The 13312-nt window shown below is 41.9% G+C and overlaps 1 protein-coding gene across 1 annotated transcript in view; it reads left to right on the top strand.

The window, feature by feature from the left end:
* Positions 1–12338, top strand: part of LOC128831799 (uncharacterized) — a 53982-nt gene extending 41644 nt beyond the window's left edge. The window contains exons 15-17 of the mRNA XM_054018567.1: positions 1129–1243; positions 7043–7882; positions 8789–12338. Of these exons, the coding sequence (XP_053874542.1) occupies positions 1129–1243; positions 7043–7882; positions 8789–8844 (1011 nt within the window). The 3' untranslated portion in view covers positions 8845–12338. The remainder of the gene's footprint in view (positions 1–1128; positions 1244–7042; positions 7883–8788) is intronic.
* Positions 12339–13312: the final 974 nt, after the last annotated feature.

The following is a 13312-nucleotide window of genomic DNA, read 5'->3' as shown; positions in this document are numbered from 1 at the left end:
TCCTGTCTGGCTGATAGGAGGTGGGGGGGGAGGAGGGCTGGCTCTGGCAACGCAGTGGTTGGGAACCTGGCCAGCCTGTATACAGTGGCTCCTGCAGGCCCGAGGTAGACACTGCAGGAGCTGAGACCAGGATCCATTCCTCCACCGTAGCCAATATCATAGCCCATGCTGCCACTGCTTGGAACAGGAGCAGGTATGTGAGGGGCCCTGCCCTGGCAGGAGGATAGAGTGGATGGATCCTCGTTTCTCACCAGCTGGTGCTTCAGTTTCTTCCCAGGACTTGCAGGGTCCACGCCGAGGCTCCTAATCACTAAGCAGTAGCCTGGCCTGGAGCGGAGTGCAGAGTGAGCCAGGTTCTGATCCTTGCCCCATGCTGGGCTGGGTCAGATCAGTCAGCACCTTGTGGTGAGACCTGCTGCCTGCCTGCCATCCCTCAATTCCTTGGAATAGGACCTGCCCACCATCTCTGCTTTCCCCCACAGGGTTGGGACTGACCTGCTCCCCACAAACCGCCTCCTCATTGCTGGAAGAATCGAATCAGTTTGGTTCTGGGGGGACTCAGCAGCCATGCATATCCCATGAAATTCAAACATTCACCCATGACATTGCCATGAATATTATTTTAAAATATAACAAAGTTTTGAAAACCTGTACAGTAACTGGAGAAGGAGGAGGGGAATAAGGAAAATAATCCCTGAAGTCTTTCAAGGAAAAAAACATTAGCACGGTCAAAACTAGAATGTATTAATACTGGCTAAATGGTTAGTATGTTTGGTTGGCTTTCATTTTGCTAGCACTAGGCACATTATGATAAACAGGTATCATAAGGTGTGGGTGTGTATGTGTGAGAGAGAGAGAGCTCAAAGGCCTAACTTGTATATTTGAGATTAATGGCTAATTCAAAACTCAAATCAAATGGGAGGAAGTTGTTATTCACATTGATAGTTGTGAGCAAAATAGGGGGCAAACTTGAGCAGCACAGCAAAACATAGGATTCATTGCTTAAAAATAGCATTACCAAAGAAAATGTCTTGGCATTCTATAGGAAAAGTTGCTGTTTTTGAAATGTTGAAAATGAAATGTAAATGTTTGGAACAAATACACTGAGATGGGCTTTATCTCCCCTAGGTCAATTATGCCAGCAGCCTGAGGCCATTGATGTCAATATCTCAAGATGAGCTTTCAGCAGGAAAAAACATCCCAAAACCATACAAGCCTTATGAAAATTACAAAGGCAATTCAGGTACTTTGCAGGGTGTCTTTGTCAAAATATTCTTAATAAAGTGGTTTTGAATTCACAGAACATGCTATATGAGGACTTAAACTTCTGCCCAGTCATGCTACTCTGCCACTAGAATGCTGTGCTTTAGAAGTGCTCTGTGATTTCCATTTGTTGTCTGGTGCAGTTCAAGGAGTTTGGGGTTTTATCCTTCCTGATTCAGTCCTTCCTGATTCTGGTACTAACCACCTGAGGACCTGCCCATTTCATTGGGTGGTACCAAAGTAGCTGAGATTAACAGGCGGTGCTAGAGCTGTCATCTTCTGGCTTTGATGGGAGGGTTTCTTCAGTGAGGGGTCAGTCTGCCATATTGTCCAGTGAGCAGAAATAAATCTGCTGGAACCACTAAAGGGCACAGGGTAAGATGTATTCCATTCTGCTCTAAAGTATTACTAAACTATTTTGGGGGGGGGGGGGGGAGGGGGAAATGTTACATATGGGTCAGCCACTACATGAAACAAATACGAGTGGTGCTGTACCAACCTACGTGTAAAGACAATGTCACAACCATCCCTTGTCTGTCCACCTGAAGAACAGTCTGATTTGTTAAAGGGAATTCTGGGACTGAAGAAAGATACAGCTGATTTCACGGCATAAGAGCAAACTATCCCACTGGAAAGATAGGAAGCATGCCAAGAGACCACTGTGGCTTAACCAGGAGATCTTCAATGATCTAAAACTCAAAAAAGAATCCTATAAAAAGTGGAAACTAGATCAAATTACAAAGGATGAAAAGAAACCAATAACACAAATTTTTAGGGACAGAATTAGAAAGGAAAGGGCACAAAATGAGATTAAACAAGCTAGAGACATAAAGGGTAACAAGAAAACATTCTACAAATACATTAGAAGCAAGAGAAAGACCAGACAGGGTAGGCCCATTACTCAATGGGGGAGAGTGGGGGGCAGATAACAGAAAATGTGGAAATGGCAGAAGCGCCAAATGATTTTTTTGTTTGTTTTCACTAAAAAGTTTCACTAAAAACATTTCGATATCTAACTTAGTGAATGCCAGTGAAAATGAGGTAGGATCAGAGGCTAAAATAGGGAGAGAACAAGTTAGAAATTACACCTCTACCTCGGTATAACTCTGTCCTCGGGAGCCAAAAAATCTTACCGTGTTATAGGTGAAACCACGTTGTATCGAACTTGCTTTGATCCACCGGAGTGCGCAGACCCTCTTCCTCCCCCCCCCCCCTCCCCCGGAGCACTGCGTTACCGTGTTATAGCCGAATTCGTGTTATAGCCGAATTCGTGTTATAGCCGAATTCGTGTTATATCGGGGTAGAGGTGTACTTAGACAAGTTAATGTTTTTAAGTCACCAGGGCCTGATGAAATACATCTTAGACTACTCAAGGAGCTGAATTAGGAGACATCTGAGCCATTAGCAATTATCTTTGAAAAGTCATAGAAGATGGGAGAGATTCCAGAGGACTGGAAAAGGTGCAAATTATAGTCCAAATCAATAAAAGGGGGACTAAAGACAACCCAGGAAATTACAGATCAGTCATCTTAACTTCAGTACCCAGAAAGACAATGGAGTAAATAATTAAGCAATCTGTTTGCAGACACCTAAAAGATAATAAAATGATAAGTAACAGTCAGCATGGATTTGTCAAGAACAAATCATGTCAAACCAACCTAATAGCATTCTTTGACATGCTAACAAGCCTTGTGGATGGGGGAAAGTTGTAGATGTGGTATATCTTGACTTTAGTAAGGTTTTTTGATACTGTCTCGCATGACTTTCTCATAAACAAACTAGGGAAATAAAATTTAGATGGAGCTACTATAAGGTGGGTGCATACTGGTTGAAAAACTGTTCCCAGAGAGTAGTTATCAGTGGTTCACAATCAAGCTGGAAGGGTGCATCAAATGGGGTCCCACAGGGATTGGATTTGGGTCCAGTTCTGTTCAATATCTTCATCAATGATTTAGATAATGGCATAGAGAGTACACTTATAAATTTTGTGGACGATACCAAGCTGGGAGGGGTTGCAAGTGCTTTGGAGGATAGGATTAAAATTCAAAATGATCTGGAGAAATGGTCTGCTGTAAATCGGATGAAATTCAGTAAGGACAAATGCAAAGTACTCCACTTAGGCAGGACCAGTCAGTTGCACACATACAAAATGACTGTCTACGAAGGAGTACTATGGAAAAAAGATCTGGGGGTCATAGTGGATCACAGTCTAAATATGAGTCAACAGTGTAACGTTGTTGCAAATAAAGCATACATCATTCTGGGCTGCATTAGCAGGAGTGTTGTAGGCAATATACAAGAAATAATTCTTCCGCTCTACTCCGCGCTCTTTAGGCCTTAACTGGAATATTGTGTCCAGTTCTGGGCACCACATTTCAGGAAGGATGTGGACAAATTGGAGAAAGTCCAGAGAAGACCAACAGAAATCATTAAAGGTCTAGAAAACATGACCTGTGAGGGAAGATTGAAAAATTTGGGGGAGGAAGAAAAATTGTTCTCGTTAACCTCTGAGGATAGGACAAGAAGCAATGGGCTTAACTTTCAGCAAGGGCGGTTTAGATTGGACATTAGAAAAAACTTCTTAACTGTCTGGGTAGTTAAGCACTGAAATAAATTTCCTAGAGATGTTGTGGAATCTCCATCAGAGGAGATTTTAAGCAGGTTAGACAAACATGTCAGGGATGGTCTAGATAATACTTAGTCCTGCCTTGAGTGCAGGGTCTGACCTGGTGTGCCTGGGGCAGCCCTCACTGAACATGCCAAGGTCAGGGCAGGCTGCAATAGGGAGAACAGGTACTCCCAAGACCAGTGGGTAACATTGAAGTTAAACTCCCCAACCAGTCACAAACTGTGCTTCTGATCCCCCACACTGGTTATCAAGAATCAGAAAAAGAATCACACAGCCCCCTTTATTGCATTCCAGTTTTCTGGCTCCCAATCAGGACCTAGGTCCAGTACAATGAGAAGTTATTTAAAAACTCTGCTCACATATACAAAATGTTCTTCTGACCTCAAAGGGTCAGCCACATTACCAGGTCAGTGTAGATTTGGATTTTACCCAAAATACCATGCTGCCAGCCAATCCTTTAGTGACTAAAGCTAAAAGTTTATTATAAAGAAAAAAGAATGAGAGATGTTGTTAAAAACAATCACATACAATTACTTCAAAGTCCATCCGGTCCCTAGCAGTATTGGTGAGTTTGCTGGCTTGAAAGTCCCTCTGGACACATCCACAACTTGGATGGGTCATTCAGTCCTTTGTTCAGATCTTCAGGAGTTTGTAGGAAGGTTACTCCAGAGATAAGAAGCAGGATTGAAGACATGAAGCAGGACTGAAGACAAAATGGAGAAGATGCAGCTGCCTTATATAGTGTTTTTGCCATGTGTCTGGTACTTCCTTTGTTTCAAACACACTCATAGCAGATAGCACATGACTTTGAAAGGCCTTAGAGTTCTTTCCACAGGCATGCCCCTGCATGCCTTGCTGAGTCATAAGGTGTATCCCTTGCCTTCTATCAGTTGCATAGCTGATGTCCCTTAGTGGGCTGTCAAACAAGCTAGGCAGTGCTAATGCCAATCTGTCTGGGTGTGTCACTCAGATGCACAGCACAAGTTTGGAACTACAGACATACCATACATATAATTTACAATACAAAGGTGATATAAACACATAAACTAGATTATCATAACCTGGCAAATTATAACATTTTTGTAGATACCTTACACGGCATATCTGGCATAAATCACTGCAATTTTATAATATTGGTATTCATAATATCCTAAAGTGTCACACAGGGGACTGGACTAGCAGACCTCTTAAAGTCCCGTCCAGTCCTGTGATTCTATAAATCAAGTGAATGAAATTTTGCTGCTTTAATGTCTGATGCATTTAATTAGCTAGAAAAAGTAAATTTGGAACTTGAAGCATTTTGGTTAAATAGGCAAAGTGAGATGGTTAATAGAAATTGGAGAAAAGTTAGAATTTTAGCAGATTCTCAAAAGCTCTGTGAAAACAGGATATTGCCTAAAGCCAAGAAAAAAATTCTCAAAGATGAGCTGCAAAAAATCTTTTAAATCAGGCTTGTATCAATATTTTATTCATTATGTTGTAAAGGTTTTAATTTTGTAAAATTTCTTCTTTTTTTTCACTTTAAATGCAACAGCCTCCCCTTCAAAAGAACAGTGACATTCCTGATATTTCTAAGACAGAGCCCTCCTTTTTATCAGAATGTTAGTGATTTGAGTTTAAAACAGATTTTAACAACTCTTGGAGTTTTACCACTGACTTCAGTGGGAGCAGTTAGGCCAGCCCTGAGCACTTTTGGCAATCCAGTCCCCAAATATGTAGGCCTCTGTAAATACCTCACTGAGGAAGCAGATTCTGCAAACAATAGAAAGGCTGAGCACTGAAAATCTCCATCATAATTGCTTTAAATATTTTTGGCATTCAAGTTTCTAAACTGGCCTTAAGTGACATGAGAAAAGTAAACCTTACATAGTGCTGTTAATTTCACCTACTCCCTACTTAGGTCAGTCTTGGACATACATTCTAAACGCGGTGGCTGAGAGGCAGACTTTAAAAAAAAAAAAAAAAAAAAAAAAACAGTTTTTGTTTTTTTACCGGCAGTTTCTTCAGATTAGAACTGTTTTTCAGGCAGTTTAACATTTGTGTTATCCTTCATTTGAGCCCACTACTGTTAATTGGTGAGGCACACAGTCATAGCTTATTTTCATGGATTAGCATCTTTTGTTTGTTTGTTTGTTTTTTGGACTAGTTCAGGAGTGGGCAAACTTTTTGGGCCGAGGGCCACATCTGGGTGGGGAAATTGTATGCAGGGCCAGGGCAGCGGAGTGGGAGGGGGTGCGGTGTGCAGGAAGGGGCTCAGGATAAGGGATTGGAGCAGAGGGGTGCGGGGTGTATGAGGAGCAGGGCCGGCTTTAGCAAGAGCGTGGCCTGATTCCTGGGGACGGGGCTTGCTGCAAGCCCCGCCCCCAGGAATCAAGCCGTGCTGCGGGGGGGGGGGAGACCCGCGCCACGGGGGGAGACCCGAGCCGTGACGCGGGGGCCGGGACGGGCTGGAGCCGACCCCTAGCCGCGGGGGCCGGGCTGGAGCCAAGCCGGGCCAGAGCCGCTGGGGCCTGCAGGAACCAGCCGCGCCCCCCAGGAGCCCTTCTCGCGCCCCCACCACCCCAGCTTACCTTGTGCTGCCGGCCGCCCCTGCTTCTTTTCAGATTCGCGGGAAGCAGGGGAGGGGGCGGAGCGTTCAGGGGAGGGGAGGAGAGGGAAGTGAGCTGGGGGCTGGGTGGACAGCTGCAGCGCGGGGCCCTCTTGGCGCGGGGCCCAATTCAGCCGAATCGGCTGAATCGGCCTAAAGCCGGCCCTAATGAGGAGGCTCAGGAAAGGGGGTTGGGGTGCAGGAAGGGGCTCAGGGCAGGGGTGCAGGAGGGGTGTGGACTGCGGGAGGGAGTTTGGAAGGGGGTTGGGGTGCAGGAGGGGGCTCAGGGAAGGGGGTTGGGGTGCACAGAGGTGCAGGGTGCAGCAGGGAGCTCAGGGCAGGGGGTTGGGGTGCAGGAGGGGTGCAGGTTGTACAAGGGGGCTCAGGGCAGGGAGTTGGGGTACAGGAGGGGTGCGAGGTGCAGGCAGGGGACTTAGGGCAGGGAGTTGGGGGGGCAGGGTGCAGGAGGGATTCAGGCTCCATGGGGTTAGTTAAAGTTTGACCAACTTCTTCTGCTGATGGCCTGTCATTTTATTTAGGTTTACTTGCATGTGTCTTTTCAGGAAATACTAATTGGAATCAAGATTTTTCATCTCAAAGACCTGAACAGGAACAATTTACATCACAATTGGATGCAAACACTTCATTCACCACTGCCAGTTCATATAGTTACCAAACAGGTGATGGATCATCCTCATATGGACTAAAACCTAATGATTCTGCAACAATGGCTGCACTCAGTAATTCATTTGCCCTTCAGACGGGAGGCTTTGCTACTGGGATCAATGAATGGCTGAAGCAATTCAACCAATCTGCTTCTGTATCCTCCCAGTCCACTTCAGTTGGAGGCACCTCTCCCTACTTCACATATTCAGGGAGTGGGTATTCAACAGAATACAAGTCTAATAGTGCCCAAGGAAACAAAACTACGGCACCTGATAACAGAATGGCTTATGGTGTTGGAGGTACAAATTGGAAGAGTCAAAGAGCATTTCCAAATACAAGGAATTTACCTGACCAGAGATCATCCTATTCTGCTTCCTCTGCTACATATCCTTCATCTGGAGGATATTCGACAAACTACCCTTTACAAGGCTGTTCATCTTACTACAGAGGTGGGTCTTCAAATTCCACTTCTTCATCAAGAGGTGGTTCTAGTTGGTCAGAAGAATCAAGATATCAGAAATCAAATTTCAAGACTGATTCGGCCTCATTTCGTTCCTCCTCTTCTGTCCACAATTCATACAAAGATTACCAACAACAAAACAGAGAGTCAGATAAGATGTTTGATGAAGATGCCAGTGGTCTTACTCCCAACATTCTGCATAGACTTCAAGGAAAGGATGTACCTACAATGACCAGAATGCTCAAGCAGCTGACTCCATATTATCCAGCACTTCAAAGTAAGATTGTGAAGATTTTAACCTTAGTAAAGCCTTGTTGGCCTAGTTTGTAGTGTGAAGTGCTATGAAGCAGTAGTCAAAGGTTCAAACTATGCAAGGGCTGAGGTGGCTTGTTCAGTTGTGAGGGTCGCTTTTGGGTTGACTACCCTCAACAGCACATTTGCAGCTCAAGATTGGCATTAATTTTGCTCTGAAGGGAGCTCAGCTTAACGCTAATGAGGACTGATAGAATTGTTTTGGTGATGTGGTTGTGGGAAAGTGATGTTATGAAATGGGAGAGAATCCTACCTAATTGGGGCGGGAGGAGGGAGAGCTTTGGTCTGGGCCGTCTGGCTGTCCAGGTTCCAAATTTCATGAAGCAGCCAGTGTGCTTCAGACTCCAGCAAATAGTACCACAAGGGTGGCTGCTAAAGAGAGACTGAGTACAAATAACTGGGTTGGGGGAAATCTAGCATTGGAGATAATAGTAGAGAGACATGCAAAACGTGTGTCAAACACACTTGGGGATAATTTTTTTAATAGTAAAATATTTAAACTGCCAGTTTGACATTGATTCTGACTGCTGTTATGAGATGGTAATTTGTCAGTTATTTTGCATTGATATCTACACAAATAAGCATTATGAACTGCAGTTTGTTTTAAATAGTAGAAAAATATTCCATTTTAAGAAATGTATTTCTAGAACATTTAAGGCAGAACTGAATTATTATATAACTGGGCCATCATTATGTTGGTGAATTTGCCAGACAGATAATGCAAATTATTCTACTATATTAGAATTAGGAAAGTTAGTTAAGGGAATTAGGAAAGCTTAATTTTTAACATGGTATCTGCTATATGCATTTATGCAAAGTTGCATAAAAATGAACAAATTTAAAGATTTTTTTTCTTTTTTTCCTTCACCAGAAATCAACATTGAAACATTAGTCAAAGCATTAATTAAAACTAGAGAAATAAATTAAGAAGATAAAACAGCTGAATTGGAACTGATGAACAGAACACTGAAGAATCTTCACTTCAAGTTTTTAGGAAACAAACTCAACAATTTAGTTTTGGATGTGTTTTTTTGGTTTTGTTTGTTTTTTGTGGAAGGGGGATAGGGTTTATGTTTTTAGTACAGTAAAAATGTAGTTGGAGCACAAATTATTGTCATGGAGATGAATATACTGTTCAGGTATTTTTATGCATTTGTTAAATATTTTTAGTAGATTGCACTGGAAACTCTTGGTTTTTGAGGGGCTGGTTAATATTAATCACCCTTTTCCAAAAAGTTTTTGTATGTTACAATCCATTTAGGAAGAATATTCACTGAAAATAGAGTTCCATTGCATGAAAAATACAGAAATGCATTACTTCACATATAAACCAATGGCCAGTTCTTCTACTTTTAGACTTTTTAATGAGTTAGGATACTTCTTAGAAGTGACTATACTGAATTTCTTTTTGGAACACATTAAAATGAGGGGCCCTAAACAAAATGTTTCTCCTCCTGTGGACTTAAAATGTGCTCTTAAATAATAAAATGCAAACACTTGTTAGTGGAAAAACTTAACCAATTTTATTTTTAAATTGTAAAAATGCACACAAATATGGAAATACAACCAGAATTCTATTGTGTAGAATAGCATTCTGCATTTTCAGTTTTTATTTGTAAAAATAATAATCAGGGCATTTTGCAGTGTTTATTTTCCAAACATTAAAACCAGAATGAAATTGGGTTAAAATTTAAAAAATAGAAAAATTGGGGGGGAGCAAAAAACCCTTTTGTAATATACACATTTTACTACAGTATAAACTTTTTTTTAATGTACAAAGGGATATTTTGTGTGTCTCAGAGCTAGTAGTTTTTCCAGGTATCCTGGTTTGCATATGCTCGCATCATTTTCTCCTAAGTATGCTCACTCATATTGAGCCTCTTGCTGTCTTGGAGGTAATCCAACTTTGAAAATGTGCACTCTGCATCAATAAATCCAGGGGGTACACTCAAAGCTCGCAGTGCTACTTTGCTGAAGTTGGGAAGTATGTCTTGATGACTGTTCCAAAAAGCCCATACATTCAGTTTTGCATTGTCAGGATTAGGCAAGTTCATGTAAGCAGTAAATTCCCCTTTCAGATTTGAAATCTTATCTTTAGTGGCAAATGGTTCAAAGGCTCTGGCATAATGGTCATAGTTTGCTGCAAAATTCACCTTGAGGAAGGGGTGCAACACCTGGATGACATTCCAAAAAGAATCTTCGGCACCAAACACTTTGGGGTTCAGATTATGGGTCATGGGCGTCTCCCATCTCTCACTGAGTATTGTGTTGACGGTTTTGAATGCTTTTTGGTTTTCTTGTGTTCTGGGGTCCGAAGGATTTCCAGAAATGGCTGAGTTTTCTCATCATATGTTTCTCCTGCACCTTTTGTGTTCGGTTTAGCTGAGATTTTGGTTGTCTGGATCCAGTAAACCTCTGTATTGGCAGTAGTCTGAGAAACAAGGAAAACACTGGAATTATCACACAATGATTCCAAGTTTTCAACAGTGAACATTATCTTGGTGAGCAGAATCTGGTAGTCATTCTGGTTATTTGCCAGTCTCTTCAGAGTTTCTGCTTTAGAACCATTAAACTCGGGATGATCTAGAGATGCATTAGCACAATCCACGCATTATTTATATGACCGGCAGTGAAGTACAAGCTCTTCCACCATTGTGGCACAACGGGGTAGATAATCAGCAGTCAGCTCTGCACTCATCTTGCACTGTGTAAAACAAAACCTTCAGCTTGTCTGCATGCTTGAAAATGGCCCCGAATCCAGTGATGGAAGATTTCAACTCTTTCATTTCTTCTGTAGCAGTGGCTGCTTACAGCGCAACATTAATCAGATGAACAGGACAGGTAATATGTCGCAGCTCCGGTTTTTGAGTGAGTTTAATCTCCCATGCAAACGTAACCATCTAGGAAGCAGAATCTGTGTTAGTTGTGGCAAGTTTTCCCAAGTTAGTTGGTACGTATCAAACATGTCAGTTATTGCTGCGTCGACAAAATGGGTGACACGGTCACCAATAGGCCCTTCTGCAATTAACTAATTGTCCAGCAAAACAAAGAGCACACACACACTCATTGACACAATCGTACTTCGTTCTCTTTCATTAATGCGCTAGTGAAAGCTCCTGATACTGACTGTTTATCCCAAAGCTCACCACCTTCTTCAAGCTTCTTGTGTTGCTTGCTTTCGACATACTCCTTTATTCTGTCAGCGTGAACACTAACCTCAGTGCTGCAGTACTCGCAGCGTAATGCATCCTCTTCACTCCCCTCTTTACTTTTCTTGAAAATTTCTAAGCATTGATTTTTCCTACTGGTTTTCAGGCATAGATTTGCGTTTTCACCCCATGTTTCCCTTTTTACTTTATCTTTATCTGTGAAGGATTGATTGTTTAAATTCAGCGCCACACTAAACAGATGCAAAGAAATAGGTGGGCAGTGTCTCCTTGTGAGCCAATAATAATGTGTTATTAACGTTGTCAGTTTTTCCGATCTCTACCGTGTGCGTGTTCTGTTTTACACTTCGGAATTGCTTTAATCTCAGCGCTGCAGGACACAACAATCGTGTAGTGTTAGTGTTTAACAAAGTAAGTACCCCCCAAAAATAGAGTGGATTGATAAATGGGTGTAAATCAGTAAAAACTGAACTACTCTTTAATTTAAAAAAAAATGGTAATGGTGAAAATCGGTAAAAACTGAAAACACAGAACAGCAAGAATGAGACAATTACAAATCATCATGAGGCCTAGAACAACTTACTTAAGTCAGCACCAGCCATGTTAAGACAGGCTTCAGAGTAGCAGCCGTGTTAGTCAAGACAATTGGTGATTCACACCAGAATAGAAATTCTTCCTTCGTTTCATTATCAAAAACAAACTAGGAAATATTGGAACCTGTGTGAAATCCAATATAAGTATTGGGGTAAAGTTCAAATATAAAAAAAAATCACAAACTTAATTTTTAAGTGAACGCTTTTCAATTCATAATTACATTGAGGTTCTGATTTCTCTCCCTCCCCTCCTGCGGTGCCGAAATCCAACTTCATTAAGAGTTATGAATGCACAGTACCTTTTTTTTTTTTTTTTTTAAAGCCAGGCTCTAGGTGTCTAATTATAAATTATGAGCAAAGTTTTATCAAGTCTAACATGAGATTAAAGATCTTAGATACAGAATTAAAAAGGGACTAGGACAGCTAATTATAAAGATACGTTCTGTTCAGTGCCTTTGAGGAAATTGTATTCTGTGTTGTAATGCAGACAATGTAAATTTTCTTTACTCCTCACCCACTTTTGTGATGCATTTCACTTTCTGCATTAAATCCCAGTGGTGCTGCAAAACCATCGCTAGCTTCATCCTAGGTTTGCATGAGATGTCATATTGCTTCCCACTAATATCTTTTATACTCAATTATAGAATATTGTACAGTTTTGTCCGATGCATTTCTTGCATGCTACAAATGAACTGATTATAGTTCCTTTAAACTTTACCCTCAAGCTCTCCTCTCGGAAGTTTAAATAGTTTGCTTGTGGGTCAGCTGGTTGGCATCGGAGAGCCAGTTTTTCCTCCCCCCACCTCCCTCTAGTTGTAATAATTGAAAGAGTCCAAGTAGTTTTAATAATTCAGGCTGTATGGTTATTGCTAGATACCTGTATGGACAAGTTATAGACAAAATGAACTCCTGGAGAGGAAATAAGGAGGCTTATCCTTTTAACTGTGTCTTCAGTGAGTATCAAGGTTTCCTTTTTGAAAAAGCGTAGAAGTGGTCGCTGTTGTCCTAGATGAGTGCAGAAAGCATAGTAAAAAGGGTAGACTATCACCAAAGTAATGTTACTGCAGCTTTTTTAGGGCTGTACTGAGGAGCTTGTATCTTTGAACTAGTATTTAAGTGGGAGCCATAGCTGTGTAGGGAAGAGTAGGGATGACATACTGCAGCTTTCACTGAATTGGAGAACATAATGAACACTTACCTGGCCAAGATAGCAGACTACTGTAGCAGTTGGCATCTCCAACCAAATATGACCAAGACAGTGTTAGGCGAGTTACACAACACAAGCAACCTTAACAGAAAACAGCAAACTGGTCTGCCTTGGTGTTACACTGGACTGCTCTGATTTACTGTGACCATCTAAAAAAGACTGGTGCCAAAATCAGGACTAGGAATAATTTAATCAGCAAATTAGCCAGTTCAACTTGGAGCATAGCTCTGGAACTGTGCTATTCCTCAGTGAAATACTGTGCCCCTGGGTGGAGTCATTCACCTCTCACTAAATTGGTCGATGTTGAATTGGACTCGACCATGCGCATCGGCACAGGCACCCTGTAGCCGCTCCTATTCCATGGCTACCAGTTCTGAGCAACTAGCTCCTCCAAACCTTCGTTGCAGAGTTTACAGCTGGACTGGTGG

Source organism: Malaclemys terrapin, chromosome 2, assembly GCF_027887155.1.
Source record: "Malaclemys terrapin pileata isolate rMalTer1 chromosome 2, rMalTer1.hap1, whole genome shotgun sequence".
NCBI lineage: Eukaryota > Metazoa > Chordata > Testudines > Emydidae > Malaclemys > Malaclemys terrapin.
The sequence above is the reverse complement of the archived record's forward strand: the minus strand, read 5'-3'. Positions and strand labels throughout refer to the sequence as shown.